Source organism: Chiloscyllium punctatum, chromosome 4 (assembly GCF_047496795.1).
Source record: "Chiloscyllium punctatum isolate Juve2018m chromosome 4, sChiPun1.3, whole genome shotgun sequence".
NCBI classification, from domain to species: domain Eukaryota; kingdom Metazoa; phylum Chordata; class Chondrichthyes; order Orectolobiformes; family Hemiscylliidae; genus Chiloscyllium; species Chiloscyllium punctatum.
In genome coordinates, this window is record NC_092742.1 from 78,379,026 (window position 1) to 78,401,116 (window position 22,091).

At 47.1% G+C, this 22,091-nt stretch overlaps 2 protein-coding genes across 3 annotated transcripts in view; one reads left to right on the forward strand and one right to left on the reverse strand.

Annotated features, from left to right (window-relative positions):
* Positions 1-15,355, reverse strand: part of vti1b (vesicle transport through interaction with t-SNAREs 1B) — a 15,962-nt gene extending 607 nt beyond the window's left edge. Inside the window, exons 1-5 of the mRNA XM_072569089.1 lie at positions 15,158-15,355; positions 1,686-1,744; positions 1,337-1,522; positions 431-604; positions 264-325 (exon numbers count right to left, since the gene is read on the reverse strand). Of these exons, the coding sequence (XP_072425190.1) occupies positions 264-325; positions 431-604; positions 1,337-1,522; positions 1,686-1,744; positions 15,158-15,254 (578 nt within the window). The 5' untranslated portion in view covers positions 15,255-15,355. The remainder of the gene's footprint in view (positions 1-263; positions 326-430; positions 605-1,336; positions 1,523-1,685; positions 1,745-15,157) is intronic.
* Positions 15,356-15,429: 74 nt separating this feature from the next.
* The window catches only part of rdh12 (retinol dehydrogenase 12), a 28,283-nt gene continuing 21,621 nt past the window's right edge, over positions 15,430-22,091 (forward strand). Inside the window, exon 1 of one of the 2 annotated variants that reach the window (XM_072569096.1) lies at positions 15,430-15,694. In XM_072569096.1, coding sequence (XP_072425197.1) covers positions 15,618-15,694 — 77 coding nt within the window. In that variant the 5' untranslated portion in view covers positions 15,430-15,617. The remainder of the gene's footprint in view (positions 15,695-22,091) is intronic. The other variant, XM_072569095.1, reaches the window with a different exon arrangement.

Consider the following 22,091-nt stretch of genomic DNA (forward strand, 5'->3'; position numbering starts at 1 on the left):
CAGGCTATTCTGACTTCTTGAAAATAGGTCATGTTAAAGTTGTAGCCAACTGATACATACTTGGTGCCAAGGCACTGCCAGTAGAAAATGTTACAGCTGCATTATTAAGCCACCATTAATCTTCAATTTACACAGTAAATGATTAAATTGAAAGTTCCTCCCTCTCCCCTTGAAGCATATACTCAAAGAAAACACACATTTTCTACCTTGATGCAACCGTGGTGGTACTTTCTATTAATCAAAGAGCAAGAAAACAAACCTACCTTCTGGATATGGAACGCAGTATTTTCCGACTCCGGCTCAAATTCTCACCTGTGTTTATTAGCTTAGGAACAAAAATCAAAGTATGAATAGAAAAAGAGACTGAAGTTTTCAGGATATTTCTTAACAAATTGCACTTCCTTCACACGTGCTTGATTCTTGAACTCACCCTGTCTTTCGAGCGTTCCAGCTGCTCTCTTTGCCCACCAAGTTCCTCAATTATATCCGAACCTATCTGATCAGTCTCTGCTGCTATTCTATGAGAACGGTCTATACTTTGAGTTGCTCTGTTCAGGCTGTCTGTACCTTGCAAAAGCAAAGCACGCTGAGCTCCTACGTAATTCTGAAAGAGAGAAGATTTTTAAGCTGCTTTCACAAATAACTAGGTTATAGACAACAAAATTGCAGTTTTAGTCCTTATTGTTACAAGCTCATTTAGACATATGCTTTTCCACTTCAAGGTTCTGGAGAGTAATGGGATAGTTTCTGCCACTGCTTCAACCTTCATAAAAAGTTGCATCTTTAATCTGAGAAATATGTTTCACCCTACTTCAGGCAAATGATGGAGAAGTTATTTTTCCCAAGACACATGATTTTGCTTTTGTTTGATTAACTTTTAATATATTGAAAAGCTGATCTGGATACAGGTTGACCTTCTCAGAATCAAATTCAAAGAAATGAATGCCTTCTCTTTGTGTAGACTACAAACAAGCCTACATAATGGAGAATAATGCACACTGAATGGAACTGAATCTCGTTTAAAAAGTCCATAAAGATGGTCAGTACAAGGAATGGAAAAATTCAAGTCCAATAGGGACCATTACAATGTCAAGGAAAATTATTTTCTTACCTCCCTAAATGCAGGAATCCTGACATTAAATAAATTGCTACTTCAAACAATCCCATTGCTGCTGAGTTCAACAATAAGCAATAAAAACAAAGACATTAATGTGATAAGCTAAAGGTCAACCCTGAAATGAACAGAATATTCTATTAGTGGTACATAATGTTATATTAAGCCAACATGCACAAAAATGTAATTGCTACAACAATGCTTTTTAGTTGCAATACTTACACTTTGTTCATTTTCAGCACTGTACTCTGTGTACTTAACATCACTACGAAATCCATGTCCAATATCATTGCTTCTAACAACCTGCTGTAGCTTGCTTACATCTTTTCTGTAGGAACGAATTTTTGTATTCATCTGATTACGGAATGAGAGTGGTGCATTCCTTAGTTCCTTTTCCATTCCATCCAGCTACAAACAAAAGCACACAGCATTCAAAGATGCAATTTCTCTAAATGACAGCTATTACTGGCATCCTTGATAAATTAAGTTGCTTCACCACCAATAGTTTCTACTTAGATTTGATGAGTAACTCAGAGTGCATATTTGAGATTCTCTGCCATTCAGTACTTACAACTTCATTTGCTTCATCAACTTTTTCATCAATTTCACGTATAAATCTTTTCTTCTGTTCTGCAAAACATTAAATGATCATTTGATACATTACCAATGAAGCTTTAAGGAAGCTCTATCCATACACCCATCCTCAAGGTGTGAAACACCATTAAGTGTTGAGACTTATTTTGGTTTTGGATATCCTTGAGGCCATTAAGCCATTAGAGACAATAAAAATATCTTTGGAAAAGTTTATTTAAGCTACTGAGGTTCGGCTACTAATTCACAGTTGGCTAGTGTCTTGGATATGATTTATTGGAACAATAAGTTTGTTTAGAATAGCAAAATACTGCAGATGTACAAATCTTAAAAACTGGAAATTGCTCAAAACGTCTCAGCACTTGTAGAGAGAAACATGGTTCATGTTTCAGGCTTTGAATGCTCATCAGATAAGTGAGTTTACACAAATAAGCCTGTGTATTAAGATGCAGGAAAATATTCAAGGAATTTTTGAATTACATACATTTATTAAGCATCAGTTGGTTTGCTCATTTATGGCCACCACAATGCTTGAAAGACAATCTTGATTGGCCAGAATATTGTACTTTTCAAACTTTACTGAGAACCGACCGCATGTCAAAACCTTGTGAAGTGTCATCAACCAATAAGTCCCACTTCCTTAGCTCTCCCAACAGTAATTGTCTTTTGAGCACAGTGCCCACAGCAACCTGGATAAAGCAACAGGGAAAACAAAGCTACAGATATTCTAACACAATAGTGAGCTTGACTACTGTGCTAAGAACTCAGTTCATGAATCACATTAAAACTGCAATTTCTGGTACAATGTAGGGAATCCCAACAATGACAACCACAATTACCAGAATGACAGCAACAGTCAGTATTGATAAAGCAAATTTCAACCAGGAGTTTTCAGCTGGTTCAACATTCTTGAGAAGACAGACTGGGGAAACAGCTACTTACCTTTCCCTGAGTTTTCATGCCACAAGTAAATGGTAATGGTATATGTAATACATATGAGGCATGTCAGTGAATATAACGTAATAACATGGTAAACGTGCTTTTTGATACATTTCCTGTCATTTATATCATAAAGGGATAAGGGAAACTTCCGATATTTAGTGGTTGTCAACAATTAAAATCAGAAACAATTTTAAAATTTGATTTCCTATTATCAGCACTGTGGAAAATTAGATAATATATTATGTTGATTCTAGATCAACCAGAAGTCCTTGCTTATACTGTGCTTACACAATGCAGATTAACATGGTATACAGAAGCACTGTATACCAAGTGATAACTCACTTAACTTGTTAGTGAGAGATATCTGATAGAGGCTACACACGAGGCTTCCACTGAAGGGAGGAAGAGGACAATTTAGATAAAGGTGCAGAATTATTAACTGACTGCAACACACTGCTCTTATTAGTTTGTTATACATGTTATCAATGTATCTTCTCATCTGATAAAAAGGGGAAAAATAAATTTAAAATGGCACAAAGATAGCGAGCAAAAAAAAAACCCTGAAACTACCATTGTTAAGGAAGGAGAATTTCTTCAAAATGATTGCAATAAAAACCATCACAAAATCTGTTGCAGTGGGATATACATTATTAAACACATTAGAAAAGACAAAATCACAATAGCACTATGCTTTCAAAATAACCGAATCAGATGTCACATTTGCTGAAATGCAGGTAGAGCATATTGCATGATCCAAGGGACTTCACAATACAACACACCTCTGTTTTCCAGTTTCTCAGCTAATATTTGCTCAAGAATCTCATGATCACTAAGTTTGCTCAGAAAGAGATTTCATATATGGTTACATAGTAACTTGTGAACTAGCTGCATCTACAGGTTTTTCGAGTTACCATGGGCTGAAATACTGAGGCAGGTCACAGACACAATTGTGATTTAATAGTTTTAGTTCTGTATGTGGGCAAAACAGTGATTACTGGTTAAAAACGTTTTTTTAAGCTTTAAATTTCTGTCATAAGTAGAAGCGAACCAGCATTTGTTTCATTTATTCTGGCATCACATCTGTTGACATCACTAAGTGTTGCATTATCTTAATCCCCATAAAATTCATCTCCCTTTCAATCCCAACTACTGCGCTAAGTACTTACCAGTCATGGAACACAGGCTTATTCAATGGGGAATTATGTATATGAGGCTTGATTGTCTTAGTTATTCATGAGTCCCATACGTTGGATGAATACATCAGATTAACAGAACCATTTTTTTGTTCAATTAAGGCAAACAAATAGCACAAGAGACTGTTACCTCAACTCTCCCATCATTGGTAAATATTGAGTGGAATTAGTTTTAGGTGACCTTGAACCTTTGTATTTAGCTTTGTTTTGGCAAAACTATAACAAATGCTTTATCCCCACACACATAATTTATGTCTCCTCCAGTGTTCCCATATCTCTTTCTACTGTTCTAACATCTCCCTCCACAACTTTTCATGTGCTCCAGCAACAATGGACAAAAACATCAAGAAAGTAGACAGATTTACCCTTAACAGTGAAGCAAATCACCCATAAAAAGAAAATCTGACGAAAAGAATTTACAATCAAATCTTAAACCTGTTTTGTCCCTTTTGCAGGTGCGGTGCTATATGTCCTTTTTCCAACATTTTATATTTGCAAGACAACTCCCAACATATTTTTTTCCTTTTTAGTGCCAATGAGGCAGACATTGCTGCTTGTCACTGCTCCTAACAGGAGATCTATTGACATGGTGTGCAGACTTGTCTGTCTCATGTTATCCCCTTGTGTTGACAACAATACTGTGATATCCGTTATCCAACTACACCTCGGTCAATTCCTCTTACTGTTGCCCTCTGCTTTATTTCTGAAAAACTCTCCAGCTGTTCAGCTTGGATCGAATGGCTGAAGTACTGGCATTTTCTCTTTTAGATGTCACTTTCTAAGAGTATGCATTATTCTTATAATTTCAAGCACTCTTAATTTCCTTTATAGATTTTCTACATAATTTGAAATATACATCTGAACATCCACATTTCAGAGGCCTCTAAATGTTTTTCACAGATTTCTATGTGTTATTCAGGTTTGAGATACACAGGAAAATGGATTGATTGTAGATTTTATCCAATTTCTTTCTTGTTACAAGCCTGAGTTTTCTTGTTAATGCACCTATATCTTCTTGAAGTTATACTATTTCTATCCTCCTGTGACTTCAGCATCACACCTTCTGTGATCATTAATCCTAAAGAGAACAAATTTTGCTACTTGTTCCAGAGTGACACCATCTATTTCTGTCTTCACTCTAGTTTCTTCAAGTGTATTCCTTCTAATGACCATTGTTATTGTCGTATTTTTTGGTGTTCAGACAACCCACATTCTAACTTTCCGGATTTTAGTGGATTACAGGCATTTTTGGGGAAGGGGAGAGGGGTTCAAATGTCATTAGATACCCTGATTGGTAGTTATAGTGGCATTTCACTGGCTGAAAATAAATCTAGCATGCACTGCAATTAGCCTCTTGTGAATTAATACAGATTTTAGAGAATGACTGAGTTTAAAAAGACCAAGTGATACATTGCAGCTTGATCTTCTGATTGAAGAGAGGCACAGAATGAAATAGTTGGAGAAAGTACACAATAATACAATTTGAGAAGGATATACTTAGAGATAAATAGGAAAGAGGTGCACAATAGGTATGATGTAGAGATTTGGCACAGGTAGGCAAGTAATCCCAACACAAACAGCATGATTTTTAAAACTAACTTGCTGGGGATTGGAAGAGTTTCCAACCTTTGCGCATCTGTGATGTCAAGACCCTCAAAAATATTGTATGTTTCAATAAGATGTACAGCACAGAAACAGACCCTTCGGTCCAACTTGTCCATGCCGACCAGATATCCCAAACCAATCTAGTCCCACCTGCCAGCACCCGCCTCATTTCCCTCCAAACCAATCCTATTCAGATACCCACCCTGATGCCTTTTAAGTGTTACAATTGTACTAGCTTCCACCACTTCCTCTGGCAGCTCATTCCATACACGTACCACCTGTGTGAAAAAGTTGCCCCCTTAAGTCTCTTTTATATCTATCCCCTCTCACTCGAAACCTATGCTCTCTAGTTCTGGACTCCCCCACCCCAGGGAAAAGACTTTGTCTGTTTACCCTATCCATGCCCCTCATGATTTTATAAACCTCTATAAGGTCACCCCTCAGCCTCCAATGCTCCAGGGAAAACAGCCCTAACCTATTCAACATTTCCCTATAGCTCAAATCCTCCATACCTGGCAACATCCTTGTAAATCTTTTCTGAACCCTTTCAAGTTTCACAACACCTTTCCAATAGGAAGGAAACCAGAACTGCATGCAATATTCCAAAAGTGGCCTAACCAATGTCCTGTATAGATGCAACATGACCTCTCTACTCAATACTCTGACCAATAAAGGAAAGCATACCAAATGCCTTCTTCACTATCCTATCTACCTGTGACTCACTTTCAAGGTCTCTTTGTTCAGCAACACTCCCTAGGACCTTACCATTTAGTGTATAAGTCCTGCTCAGATTTCCTTTCGCAAAATGCACTTGTAATGATTGCACTTTAGTAGCTTCCCCAATTATCTAACTATATCTGCATACTAGCCTTTTGCAACCATGCAAAAGGATCCCTCTGCATCTCAGCTCTGCAAGCTCTCACCATTTAGTTCATAGTTTCACACAGCGCAAAAAAGACCCCTCAAGTCAGCACCAATGTATCTACCACTAAAGATGCTAGTTTAGTGGTTTAGTTAGTTTTTTTATACTTTCTGCCTAAACAAACTTTCACATTTTCCTACATTATACTAAATTTGCATACTATACTCATAAAGTCACAGAATTGTACAGTATGGAAATGGACTCTTAGGTCCAACTTGTCCTTGCCGACCAGATACCTAAATTAATCTAGTCCCATTTGCCAGTACTTGGCCCATATCCCTTCCTATTCATATACCCATCCAGCTGCTTTTTAAATGTTGTAATTGTACCAGCGTCCACCACTTCTTCTGGCAGCTTGTTCCACACACACACCACCCTCTGTGTGAAAAAGTTGCTTCTTAGGTCCCTTTTAAAATTTTTCCTTCACATCTGAAATCTATGCTGTCTAGTTTTGGACTCCCCTACCCTGGAAAAAAAGACCTTGTCTATTTACCCTATCCATGCCCGTCAAACCTAAGGTCATCCCTCAGCCTTCAACGCTCTGGGGAAAACAGCCCCAGCCTTTTCAACCTCTCCTTATAGCTCAAACCCTCCAACCCTGGCAATATCCTCATAAATCTTTTGTGAACCCTTTCTAGTTTCACAACATCTTTCTTATAGCAGGGAGACCAGAAGTGAATGCAGTATTCCCAACCAATATCCTGTACAGCACAATATGATATCCCAGCTCCTGCACTCAATGCACTGGCGAATAAAGATAAGCATACCAAATGCCTTCTTCACTACCCTATCTACCTGTGACTCCACTCTCAAGGAACTATGAACCTGCACTCCAAGGTCCCTTTGTTCAGCAACACTCCCCAGTCCTTACCATTAAGTGTATAAGTCCTCTCCTGGTTTTCCTTTCCAAAACGCAACACTTCACATTTATCTAAATTAAAGACCATCTGCCACTCCTCATCCCCTTGGCCCATCTGATCAAGATCTCATTGTACTCTGAGAGAACCTTCTTGGCTGTCCACTACACCACCAATTTTGATGTCATCTATAACCAACCCTTGTGGCACATCACTGGTCACAGATCTCCAATCCAATAAGCCACCCTCCTCCACCACCCTCTGTCTTCCACTTGGAGCAGGTGTTTCCAAATGGCTAGTTATGTATTCCATAATGATCTAACCTTGTTAACCCATCTACCATGTGGAACTTTGTCGAACACCTTGCTGAAGTCCTTATATGCCACATCCAACTCTCTACCTTCATCAATCTTCATTGTCAGTTGTTTGACAAACTCAATCAAGTTAGTGACACATGACTTCCCACGCACAAAGCCATGTTGATTATCCATAATCAGTCCTTGCCTTTCCAAATACATGCAAATCCTGTCCCTCAGAATTCCTTCCAACAACTTGATCATCACTGGTGTCGACCAATGAGCCTGATAGTTCCCTGGCTTTTCTTTACCACCTTTCTTAAATAATGGCACCATGTTAGCCAATCTCCAGTCTTCCAGCACCTCACCTGTGACTATTGATGATGTAAATATCTCATTAGTGGGCAGAGCAATCACTTCCCTAGCTTCCCATAGAGTCCGAGGGTACACTTGATCAAATATGTAGAATGTCCATGGGAGTGGGGCTGTTCGTAGAATGTCCATGGGAGCAGGGCTGAACGTGGGATGTCCATGGGAGCAGGGCTGTACGTGGGATGTCCATGGGAGCAGGGCTGTACGCAGGATGTCCATGGGACCAGGGCTGTACGCAGGATGTCCATGGGACCAGGGCTGTACGCAGGATGTCCATGGGAGCAGGGCTGTACGTAGGATGTCCATAGGAGCAGGGCTGTACGCAGGATGTGCATGGGAGCAGGGCTGTACGCAGGACGTGCATGGGAGCAGGGCTGTACGCAGGACGTGCATGGGAGCAGGGCTGTACGCAGGACGTGCATGGGAGCAGGGCTGTACGCAGGATGTGCATGGGAGCAGGGCTGTACGCAGGATGTCCATGGGAGCAGGGCTGTACGCAGGATGTCCATGGGAGCAGGGCTGTACGCAGGATGTCCATGGGAGCAGGGCTGTACGCAGGATGTCCATGGGACCAGGGCTGTATGCAGGATGTCCATGGGAGCAGGGCTGTATGCAGAACGTGCATGGGAGCAGGGCTGTATACAGAACGTGCATGGGAGCAGGGCTGTATACAGAACGTGCATGGGAGCAGGGCTGTACGCAGGATGTCCATGGGACCAGGGCTGTACGCAGGATGTCCATGGGACCAGGGCTGTATATAGAATGTACGTAGGATGTCCATAGGAGCAGGGCTGTATATAGAATGTGCATGGGAGCAGGGCTGTACGTAGGATGTGCATGGGAGCAGGGCTGTACGCAATATGTGCATGGGAGCAGGGCTGTATATAGAATGTACGTAGGATGTCCACAGGAGCAGGGCTGTATATAGAATGTGCATGGGAGCAGGGCTGTACGCAGGACGTGCATGGGAGCATGGCTGTACGCAGGACGTGCATGGGAGCAGGGCTGTACGCAGGACGTGCATGGGAGCATGGCTGTACGCAGGACGTGCATGGGAGCATGGCTGTACGCAGGACGTGCATGGGAGAAGGGCTGTACGCAGTATGTGCATGGGAGCAGGGCTGTACGCAGGATGTCCATGGGAGCTGGGCTGTACGCAGGATGTCCATGGGAGCAGGGCTGTACGCAGGATGTCCATGGGAGCAGGGCTGTACGCAGGATGTCCATGGGAGCAGGGCTGTACGTAGGATGTCCATGGGAGCAGTGCTGTACGCAGGATGTCCATGGGACCAGGGCTGTACGCAGGATGTCCATGGGACCAGGGCTGTACGCAGGATGTCCATGGGACCAGGGCTGTACACAGGATGTCCATGGGAGCAGGGCTGTACGCAGGATGTCCATGGGAGCAGGGCTGTACGCAGGATGTCCATGGGAGCAGGGCTGTACGCAGGATGTCCATGGGAGCAGGGCTGTACGTAGGATGTCCATGGGAGCAGGGCTGTACGTAGGATGTCCATGGGAGCAGGGCTGTATATAGAATGTGCATGGGAGCAGGGCTGTACGCAGGACGTGCATGGGAGCATGGCTGTACGCAGGATGTCCATGGGAGCATGGCTGTACGCAGGACGTGCATGGGAGCAGGGCTGTACGTAGGATGTCCATGGGAGCAGGGCTGTATATAGAATGTGCATGGGAGCAGGGCTGTACGCAGGACGTGCATGGGAGCATGGCTGTACGCAGGACGTGCATGGGAGCAGGGCTGTACGCAGGACGTGCATGGGAGCAGGGCTGTATGCAGGACGTGCATGGGAGCAGGGCTGTACGCAGGATGTGCATGGGAGCAGGGCTGTACGCAGGATGTCCATGGGAGCAGGGCTGTACGCAGGATGTCCATGGGAGCAGGGCTGTACGCAGGATGTCCATGGGACCAGGGCTGTACGCAGGATGTCCATGGGAGCAGGGCTGTACGCAGGATGTCCATGGGAGCAGGGCTGTACGCAGGATGTCCATGGGAGCAGGGCTGTACGTAGGATGTCCATGGGAGCAGGGCTGTACGTAGGATGTCCATGGGAGCAGGGCTGTATATAGAATGTGCATGGGAGCAGGGCTGTACGCAGGACGTGCATGGGAGCATGGCTGTACGCAGGATGTCCATGGGAGCATGGCTGTACGCAGGACGTGCATGGGAGCAGGGCTGTACGTAGGATGTCCATGGGAGCAGGGCTGTATATAGAATGTGCATGGGAGCAGGGCTGTACGCAGGACGTGCATGGGAGCATGGCTGTACGCAGGACGTGCATGGGAGCAGGGCTGTACGCAGGATGTGCATGGGAGCAGGGCTGTACGCAGGATGTGCATGGGAGCAGGGCTGTACGCAGGATGTGCATGGGAGCAGGGCTGTACGCAGGATGTGCATGGGACCAGGCCTGTACGCAGGATGTCCATGGGAGCAGGGCTGTACGCAGGATGTCCATGGGACCAGGGCTGTACGCAGGATGTCCATGGGAGCAGGGCTGTACGCAGGATGTCCATGGGAGCAGGGCTGTACGCAGGATGTCCATGGGACCAGGGCTGTACGCAGGATGTCCATGGGAGCAGGTCTGTACGTAGGATGTCCATAGGAGCAGGGCTGTATATAGAACGTGCATGGGAGCAGGGCTGTACGCAGGACGTGCATGGGAGCATGGCTGTACGCAGGATGTGCATGGGAGCAGGGCTGTACGCAGGATGTGCATGGGAGCAGGGCTGTAGGCAGGATGTGCATGGAGCAGGGCTGTACGCAGGATGTGCATGGGAGCAGGGCTGTACGCAGGATGTCCATGGGACCAGGGCTGTACGCAGGATGTCCATGGGACCAGGGCTGTACGCAGGATGTCCATGGGAGCAGGGCTGTACACAGGATGTCCATGGGACCAGGGCTGTACGCAGGATGTCCATGGGACCAGGGCTGTACGCAGGATGTCCATGGGAGCAGGGCTGCACGCAGGATGTCCATGGGACCAGGGCTGTATGCAGGATGTCCATGGGAGCAGGGCTGTATACAGAACGTGCATGGGAGCATGGCTGTACGCAGGACGTGCATGGGAGCAGGGCTGTACGCAGGACGTGCATGGGAGCAGGGCTGTGCGCAGGATGTGCATGGGAGCAGGGCTGTATGCAGGATATCCACGGGAGCAGGGCTGTACGCAGGATGTCCACGGGAGCAGGGCTTTCGTAGGATGTCCATGGGAGCAGGGCTTTCGTAGGATGTCCATGGGAGCAGGGCTGTACGCAGGATGTCCATGGGAGCAGGGCTGTACGTAGGATGTCCATGGGACCAGGGCTGTACGCAGGATGTCCATGGGACCAGGGCTGTATGCAGGATGTCCATGGGAGCAGGGCTGTATACAGAACGTGCATGGGAGCATGGCTGTACGCAGGACGTGCATGGGAGCAGGGCTGTACGCAGGACGTGCATGGGAGCAGGGCTGTGCGCAGGATGTGCATGGGAGCAGGGCTGTACGCAGGATATCCATGGGAGCAGGGCTGTACGCAGGATGTCCATGGGACCAGGGCTGTACGCAGGATGTCCATGGGACCAGGGCTGTACGCAGGATGTCCATGGGAGCAGGGCTTTCGTAGGATGTCCATAGGAGCAGGGCTGTACGCAGGATGTCCATGGGACCAGGGCTGTACGCAGGACGTGCATGGGAGCATGGCTGTACGCAGGATGTGCATGGGAGCAGGGCTGTACGCAGGATGTGCATGGGAGCAGGGCTGTACGCAGGATGTGCATGGGAGCAGGGCTGTACGCAGGATGTGCATGGGAGCAGGGCTGTACGCAGGATGTGCATGGGAGCAGGGCTGTACGCAGGATGTGCATGGGAGCAGGGCTGTACGCAGGATGTGCATGGGAGCAGGGCTGTACGCAGGATGTGCATGGGAGCAGGGCTGTAAGCAGGATGTGCATGGGAGCAGGGCTGTACGCAGGATGTGCATGGGAGCAGGGCTGTACGCAGGATGTGCATGGGAGCAGGGCTGTACGCAGGATGTGCATGGGAGCAGGGCTGTACGCAGGATGTGCATGGGAGCAGGGCTGTACGCAGGATGTCCATGGGAGCAGGGCTTTACGCAGGATGTCCATGGGACCAGGGCTGTACGCAGGATGTCCATGGGAGCAGGGCTGTACGCAGGATGTCCATGGGAGCAGGGCTGTACGTAGGATGTCCATGGGAGCAGGGCTGTACGCAGGATGTCCATGGGAGCAGGGCTGTACGCAGGATGTCCATGGGAGCAGGGCTGTACGCAGGATGTCCATGGGAGCAGGGCTGTATACAGAACGTGCATGGGAGCAGGGCTGTATACAGAACGTGCATGGGAGCAGGGCTGTACACAGAACGTGCATGGGAGCAGGGCTGTACACAGAACGTGCATGGGAGCAGGGCTGTACACAGAACGTGCATGGGAGCAGGGCTGTACACAGAACGTGCATGGGAGCAGGGCTGTACGCAGGATGTGCATGGGAGCAGGGCTTTACGCAGGATGTGCATGGGAGCAGGGCTGTACGCAGGATGTCCATGGGAGCAGGGCTGTACGCAGGATGTCCATGGGAGCAAGGCTTTATGTAGGATGTCCAGAGGAGCAGGGCTGTATATAGAATCTGCATGGGAGCAGGGCTGTACACAGGATGTGCATGGGAGCAGGGCTGTACGCAGGATGTCCATGGGACCAGGGCTGTACGCAGGATGTCCATGGGAGCAGGGCTGTACGCAGGATATCCATGGGACCAGGGCTGTACGCAGGATGTCCATGGGACCAGGGCTGTACGCAGGATGTCCATGGGACCAGGGCTGTACGTAGGATGTCCATGGGAGCAGGGCTGTACGCAGGATGTCCATGGGAGCAGGGCTGTACGCAGGATGTCCATGGGAGCAGGGCTGTACGCAGGATGTCCATGGGAGCAAGGCTTTATGTAGGATGTGCATGGGAGCAGGGCTGTACGCAGGATGTGCATGGGAGCAGGGCTGTACGCAGGATGTCCATGGGAGCAGGGCTTTACGCAGGATGTCCATGGGACCAGGGCTGTACGCAGGATGTCCATGGGAGCAGGGCTGTACGCAGGATGTCCATGGGACCAGGGATGTACGTAGGATGTCCATGGGAACAGGGCTGTACGCAGGATGTCCATGGGAGCAGGGCTGTACGCAGGATGTCCATGGGAGCAGGGCAGTACGCAGGATGTCCATGGGAGCAGGGCTGTATACAGAACGTGCATGGGAGCAGGGCTGTATACAGAACGTGCATGGGAGCAGGGCCGTACACAGAACGTGCATGGGAGCAGGGCTGTACACAGAACGTGCATGGGAGCAGGGCTGTATACAGAACGTGCATGGGAGCAGGGCTGTACACAGAACGTGCACGGGAGCAGGGCTGTACACAGAACGTGCATGGGAGCAGGGCTGTACACAGAACGTGCATGGGAGCAGGGCTGTACACAGAACGTGCATGGGAGCAGGGCTGTACACAGAACGTGCATGGGAGCAGGGCTGTACACAGAACGTGCATGGGAGCAGGGCTGTACACAGAACGTGCATGGGAGCAGGGCTGTACACAGAACGTGCATGGGAGCAGGGCTTTACGCAGGATGTGCATGGGAGCAGGGCTGTACGCAGGATGTCCATGGGAGCAGGGCTGTACGCAGGATGTCCATGGGAGCAAGGCTTTATGTAGGATGTCCAGAGGAGCAGGGCTGTATATAGAATCTGCATGGGAGCAGGGCTGTACACAGGATGTGCATGGGAGCAGGGCTGTATCTAGAATGTCCATGGGAGCAGGGCTGTACGCAGGATGTCCATGGGACCAGGGCTGTACGCAGGATGTCCATGGGACCAGGGCTGTACGCAGGATGTGCATGGGAGCAGGGCTGTCCGTAGGATGTCCATGGGAGCAGGGCTGTACGCAGGATGTCCATGGGAGCAGGGCTGTACGCAGGATGTCCATGGGAGCAGGGCTGTACGCAGGATGTCCATGGGAGCAGGGCTGTACGCAGGATGTCCATGGGAGCAGGGCTGTACGCAGGATGTCCATGGGAGCAGGGCTGTACGCAGGATGTCCATGGGAGCAAGGCTTTATGTAGGATGTCCAGAGGAGCAGGGCTGTATATAGAATCTGCATTGGAGCAGGGCTGTACGCAGGATGTGCATGGGAGCAGGGCTGTACGCAGGATGTGCATGGGAGCAGGGCTGTACGCAGGATGTGCATGGGAGCAGGGCTGTCCGTAGGATGTCCATGGGAGCAGGGCTGTACGCAGGATGTCCATGGGAGCAGGGCTGTACGCAGGATGTCCATGGGAGCAGGGCTGTACGCAGGATGTCCATGGGAGCAGGGCTGTACGCAGGATGTCCATGGGAGCAGGGCTGTACGCAGGATGTCCATGGGAGCAGGGCTGTACGCAGGATGTCCATGGGAGCAGGGCTGTACGCAGGATGTCCATGGGAGCAAGGCTTTATGTAGGATGTCCAGAGGAGCAGGGCTGTATATAGAATCTGCATGGGAGCAGGGCTGTACGCAGGATGTCCATGGGAGCAGGGCTGTACGCAGGATGTCCATGGGAGCAGGGCTGTACGCAGGATGTCCATGGGAGCAGGGCTGTACGCAGGATGTCCATGGGAGCAGGGCTGTACGCAGGATGTCCATGGGAGCAGGGCTGTACGCAGGATGTCCATGGGAGCAGGGCTGTACGCAGGATGTCCATGGGAGCAGGGCTGTACGCAGGATGTCCATGGGAGCAGGGCTGTACGCAGGATGTCCATGGGAGCAGGGCTGTACGCAGGATGTCCATGGGAGCAGGGCTGTACGCAGGATGTCCATGGGAGCAGGGCTGTACGCAGGATGTCCATGGGAGCAGGGCTGTACGCAGGATGTCCATGGGAGCAGGGCTGTACGCAGGATGTCCATGGGAGCAGGGCTGTACGCAGGATGTCCATGGGAGCAGGGCTGTACGCAGGATGTCCATGGGAGCAGGGCTGTACGCAGGATGTCCATGGGAGCAGGGCTGTATATAGGACCTGAGCTGTGCACAGGAACTACACAAGCCAGACTCATTACAGACTGCATACAGTGAGAAAGACTGCCTCCCAAAAAAAAAATAGGGGAAATAGAAAACTTTGGTTAATGAATGTCAGGTCGGCCATGATCCCAGTGAATGGTGGAACAGGCTGGATGGACTGAATGGCCTATCAACAAACCTGATCAACAACAAGAAGCCAGCATTTCCTCAGACTCACCTCCTGAATAGTTGGACACACGCTCGCACTGACACCTCAGTTCCTCGAAAACACTGCCAAAGGCTTCGTGCATCTTCTCCAATTCCTCGGATGACATTTTGCTTGTTTTAAAAAACAAAGGTGGCGATTTAAATCTCGATCTGCGAGAAAACCAACAGCAGCCAGCAGCTCAACTTCCGACCCTTCAGGCCCCGCCTCCTTCCGCGATCACATGACTCTATACCCCGCCCCCACAACACTCCCCCCGAGGTTTGATCAACGTCGTTACTCATTGCTTCAGCCGCCATTTCTGATCGTTATCTTCCCCCCGCCCCCACCTCCTGCGGGGGGGGAAGGAAAAGGAGACGGACCGTGCAACCCCTTGCATTCTGGGAGTTGTAGTCCCAGCCGCATCCGGTCCCGGGAGCGCCTGATTGACAGCTCTGCTTCCAGCTTCTCTCCTGCAGTTCACTCGCTCAGGATGCCAGTCTTATTCACCATCATTGGGATCTGTGCAATCGCTGCCCTTCTTCTGGCAGCGTTTGGCCCCTATATCAGGTCAGTATTTCGCCCAGGGAGTAATTCAAAGCCCTGCTTGCTGTGCAAAGGTAAATGTAAATGGTGTGCAATTATACAATCTCTAGGTATACCTATACCTAACAACGTTAGATCCAGTCTCTTGATCGAAACAAATGTTATAATTTGTCTCGCAACAGTGGCTTTGGAAGCTGTTATATTACATTAATGCGCAATACAGAATATAATTTTGCAAATTCTTGGTTTATATAAATAAAAAGCAAAATAATGGAGTTTTTGTAGATTAGCATACTTTTAAAATAATGTACTTTGAGGAATCGTTGCGCTTGAACTTGCCGATGCATTTTTACCATCTTTTGTTTCCTTGGGTGAACATTTGCTGCAATGAAGTACATCACCTCATTCTCTCTCTGCCCGAATAAGACTTGGTTTGTAAAAATAAAACCCTTCAAAGCGGTCATGTAGACAATTAATATTTTATTACAGAAACCGTTGCCCTACTATGTATTGCACACCTTTGCAATGTACGGCATGAAGGAGGCTGGACTTGTCACAGATCAGATCATGAGATCGAGGGAAGGATTTTAGCAACCTCTTACTTTGATTGGCTACTTGATGTCTCAGCTGATTTTCAGTCACTGCTTTTTCGGATTCGTTCCCCATTAGGTCAAACGTATTTCAATTGCCCTTTAGATTGTGAAAGGCGTTACCTACTCTAATTTTTTAATTCTTGAATCCAACTACTTCCACTCGGGATCTTGGACTGAATAAGTAAAGCCAGATCTGACACATTTTGGTATATTTTTAACGTTTCTACGAGAGCAGTATTTAACTTTCCAAAATACAAAGCGTTGTGCAGCAAATTATTAATGCTGCATCATTTATTATGTAGCATGGAACTCCTAATATTCAGTGTTCTGGAAATAACTACATAAGCTGCAAGAGAAACAGTCGGTGGAATCTGATAGGAATCTGAATGTCCTGGGCCATGATGAGAAATCTGGGAAAAACGTGCGATAAGTGAGCCAAGGCTTATATTGAAGTCGGAAGCAATTTGTCACATTTTCAAACAGTTTTGAGATTCTTGTTCGGGAGCAGCAAGATGAATTTTAATCGGGATTAATGATTGTTAATTCTCATTAATATGCAGTTTCATATTCATTCCTTGCTGCAAGGAAACCAGATGCCAACAGTTCTTGACATGAGAGTTGCCCCACACTTCCCTGAGCCCTCCATCTTGGACATGTGGCAACAATATCTTAGCTGTATACACCCGACACGCATGAATGTTAACACCTACTACATGCTGGCCTCTCAGGACTCCCTGAGGGGATGCACACCACGTTATCCTAGCTCAGGGCTGATCTCTGGTGAACTTAGTACCAACTGAATGCTCACAGCCTCTTACCACAGTCACAAAGCCAGACAGCTTACCTTGCTCAGCAAGGGGGGAAATATCTTTCTGCACATCACATTGCTACGAAAAGTTGGCACCTACACCATATGCCAGCAGTTTACATGGCAGACACACTGCAGGTGCTGCAAACAAATTCTCATGTCTCGCAGTTATAAGAGAAGTGGTGCTCCTTGATATAAGTGGAGACAGCTGGCTGTCAGGGGGTAGGGGGTAGGGCGTGGGGGTCCCCAGGAGAGGGCAGCCTCCGAGATCATTCCAGGGGCATGGTTGCAGCCATACATCCAGTCAAGGTGCTGTTGGTCAGGGATTTATGTCTCTGCACTCCAACAAGTGCGTCACAGTCAGTCCTGTGGCCAGGGGTCTGGACACTGTGTTCAGACTGTTCAATTACTATTAGAGAGCATTTTGGTGGCACCACAGACAATTTCACTATAATTGACGTTTGTTACATTGTGCAGAGATTGACACTCTATCTGTTTGCTCATGTTTCTGCGTAAGCCTTATTGGAACTGTTACAGAGGTCAGACATCAGTCCATGTGCACGTTCCAGGGAGCAGTAGAGGTTTTGAGAAGCTGCTGCACCTTGCGTATGCAGTGTGAACATCAGTTAAATGGTGTCCAGAAACACAACATCACTGGTGCAGGTGGAGAGACATTAATTTAACATTACTGGCCTCAGTGGCTAAAGGGTGTGCTTTGCATAAAATGGTCAGAAAATCTGGGCCTTGGAGGTGAACAAGACAGTGATGTGATGTACAAGGATCACCTGCAGACATGTTCTCTGCAGTGGATAGACCATATGGATGGAGTGTTGTCACCCCTTGAAGGGACTTGAAGCTGACAGCATGTGCTCCTCAAACAGTGATCTTTAAGCTCTGATTTCGCAGGTCAGTCAACCCCCTAGGCTTCACACCATCTCAAGTCCCTATCCAAATTGTCTATGCACTTCTGCACCTGCCTACCTCTCTTCCCCGGTATCCTGAGTGGAGACTGCAGAGGGGCATGTGGGTGGTTCCTCCTCTGGCTAAAGGTACATTGACAATGTCCTCTCACCACTCTATCCATGGGGGCAGCTGGTTCATCATTGCCCAGACTGCAGGAGTACAAGTATGCAACGAAATCAGTTACCTCCCAAATATATAGTCATAGAGATTTATAGCACGGAAACAGACTCTTCGGTCCAACTCATCCAGGCCAACCAGATATCCCAAACCCCAGTCTAGTCCCACCTACCAGCACCCGGCCCATATCCCTCCAAACTCTTCCTATTCATATAGCCATCCAGATGCCTTTTAGATGTTGCAATTGTACTAATCTCCACCACTTCCTCTAGCAGCTCATTCCATACACATACCACCCTCTGCATGAAAAAGTTGCCTCTTAGGTCTCTTCTATATCTTTCCCCTCTCACCCTATGCCCTCTAGTTCTGGACTCCCCTATCCCAGGGAAAAGATTTAGTCTATTTATCCTATCCATGCCCCTCATGATTTTGTAAACCTCTATAAGGTCACCTCTTAGCCTGTGACACTCCAGGGAAAACAGTCCCTACAGCTCAAATCCTCCAATGCTGGCAACATCCTTGTAAATCTTTTCTGAACCCTTTCAAGTTTCACAACATCTTTCCGATAGGAAGACAACCAGAAGTGCATGCAATATTCTAATAGTGGCCTAACCAATGTCCTGTACAGCCACAACATGACCTCCCAACTCCTGTACTCCATACTCTGACCAATAAAGGAAAGCATACCAAATGCTTTTTTCACTATCCTATCTACCTGCGACTCCACTTTCAAGGAGCTATGAACTGCAATCCAAGGTCTCTTTGTTCAGCAACACTCCCTAGCACCTTACCATTAAGTGTATAAGTCCTGCTAAGAGTTTCTTTCCCAAAATGCAGCACCTTGCATTTATCTAAATTAAACTCTATCTGCCACTTCTCAGCCAATTGGCCCATCTGATCAAGATCCTGTAGTAATCTGCGGTAACCTTCTTCGCTGTCCACGACACCTCCAATTTTGATGTCATCTGCAAACTTACTAACTATACTTCTTATGCTCACATCCAAATCATTTATATAAATGATGAAGAAAAGTAGTGGACTCAGCACTGATCCTTGTGGCACTCCACTGGTCACAGGCCTCCAGTCTGAAAAACAACCCTCCACCACCACCTTCTGTCTTCTACCTTTGAGCCAGTTCTGTATCCAAATGGCTAGTTCTCCCTGTATTCCATGAGATTTAACCTTGCTCACCAGTCTCCCATAGGGAATCTCGTTGAATGCCTTACTGAACTCCATATAGGTTACATCTACTGCTCTGCCCTCATCAATCCTCTTTGTAACTTCTTCAAAAAATTCAGTCAAGTTTGTGAAACATGATTTCCCACACACAAAGCTATGTTGACTATTCCTAATCAGTCCTTGCTTTTCCAAATACATGTACATCCTGTCCCTCAGGACTTCCTCCAACAACTTGCCCACCACCACCGTCAGGCTCACCGGTCTATAGTTCCCTGGCTTGTCCTTACCACCTTTCTTAAACAATGGCACCCCGTTAGCCAACCTCCAGTCTTCCGGCACCTCACCTATTTGTATCATTGATACAAATACCTCAGCAAGAGCCGCAGCAGTCACTTCCCTAGCTTCCCACAGAGCTCTAGGGTACACCTGATCAGGTCCTAGGGATTTATCCACTTTTGTGTTTCAAGACATCCAGCACTTACTCCTCTGTATTATGGACATTTTGCAAGGTGTCACCATCCATTTCCCTACATTCTAGATCTTCCATGTCCTTTTCCACAATAAATACTGATGCAAAATACTCCCCCATTTTCTGTGGCTTCGCACAAAGGCCGCCTTGCTGATCTTTGAGGGGTCCTATTCTCTCCCGAGTTACACTTTTGTCTTTTAATGTATTTGTAAATACCCTTTGGATTCTCCTTAACTCGATTTGCCAACTTATGTCCCCTTTTTTGCCCTCCTCATTTCCCTCTTAAATATACTGCTACTGCCTTTATACTCTAAGGATTTACTCAATCTATCCTGTCTGTACCTGACATATGCTTCCTTCTTTTTCTTACCCAAACCCTTAATTTCTTTAGTCATCCAACATTCCCTATACCAACCAGCCTTTCCCTTCACCCTGACAGGAATATACTTTCTCTGGATTCTCGTTATCTCATTTCTGAAGGCTTCCCATTTTCCAGCCGTCCCTTTACCTGCGAACATCTGCCCCCAATCAGCTTTTGAAAGTGCTTGCCTAATACCGTCAAAATTGGCCTTCCTCCAATTTAGAACTTCAACTTTTAGATCTGGTCTATCCTTTTCCATCATTATTTTAAATCTAATAGAATTATGGTTGCTGGCCCCAAAATGCTGCCCCACTGACACCTCAGTCACCTGCTCTGCCTTATTTTCCAAGAGTAGGTCAAGTTTTGCACCTTCTCTAGTAGGTACATATTGAATCAGAAAATTTTCTTGTACACACTTAACAAATTCCTCTCCACCTAAACCCTTAACACTATGGCAGTCCCAGTCTATGTTTGGAAAGTTAAAATCCCCTACCACAACCACCCTATTATTCTTACAGATAACTAAGATCTTACAAATTTGTTTCTCAATTTCCCTCTGACTATTAGGGGGTCTATAATACAATCCCAATAAGGTGATCATCCCTTTCTATTTTTTCTCATTTCCATCCAAATAATTTCCCTTGATGTATTTCTGGGAATATCCTCCTTAAGTACAGCTGTCATGCTATCCCTTATCAAAAACACCACTCCCCCTCCTCTCTCGCCATCCACCCCACCCCACCCCCAATTTTCTGTCCTAACATTAAGCTGCCAGTCCTGTCCATCCCTGAGCCATGTTCCTGTGATAGGCCAGTCCCATGATCCTAACCATACCCTGAGTTCATCTGCCTTCCCTGTTACGCCTCGTGTAATGAAATAAGTGCTTATTTGATTTATCAGTCTCTCTGCTTTGTCCCTGCCTGCCCTGACTGTTTTGACTCACCTTTGTTCTCAACTGTACCAGTGTCAGATTGAAATCTTTCCTCACTATCTCCCTGGGTCCGAGCTCCCTCATCCCCATCTTACTAGTTTAAATCCTCCCGAGCAACTCGAGCAAATTTCCCTGCCAGTATATTAGTCCCATTCCAATTTAGCTGCAATCCAGCCTCCTGTTAGAGGTCACTTGTACCCCAAAAAAGAGATTCCAATGATCCAAAAATGTGAATCCTTCTCCTGTACACCAGCTCCTCAGTCATGCATTCATCTGCTCTATCCTCCTATGCCTGCCCTCACTCGATCTTGGCAAGGAGTAATCCAGATATTACTACTCTTGAGGACCTCCTTTTTAAATTCCTGCCAAGTCTCTAATCTCCCTTAAGAATCTAAACCTTTTCCCTGCCTGTGTTGTTGGTTCCAATGTGTACAATGACCTCCTGCTAGTCCCTCTCCCCATTGAGAACATTCTGCACCCTCTCTGAGACATGCCTGATCCTGGCACCAGGGAAGCAACACACAATTCTGATTTTTGCTGCTGGCCACAGAAACATCTGTCTATACCTCGGACTAAAGAGTCCCCTAACACAATTGATCTCTTGAAACCCACTGTACCTCTCATTACATTACAGCCAGTCTCAATTCCAGAAATTTGGCTGTTTGTACTACGTTCCCCTGAGTGTCCATCACCCCCTACATTTTCCAAAACAGCATACTTGTTTGAAATGGGTATATCCACAAAAGACTCCTGCATTATCTGCCTACCTCTCTTACCTTTCCTGGAGTTAACCCATCTATGTAACCGTATCCGAGACTTTTCCTCCCTTCCTATAACTGCCATCCATCACATCCCCTTGCTCTTGTAAATTCCTCATTGCCTCTAACTGCCTCTCCAATTGATCCATTCCATCTGACAGGTTTTGCAACCAACTGCATTTATTAAAGATATAATCCTCAGTAACCCATAAGCTCTCCCTAAACTCTCACATCTGACAAGA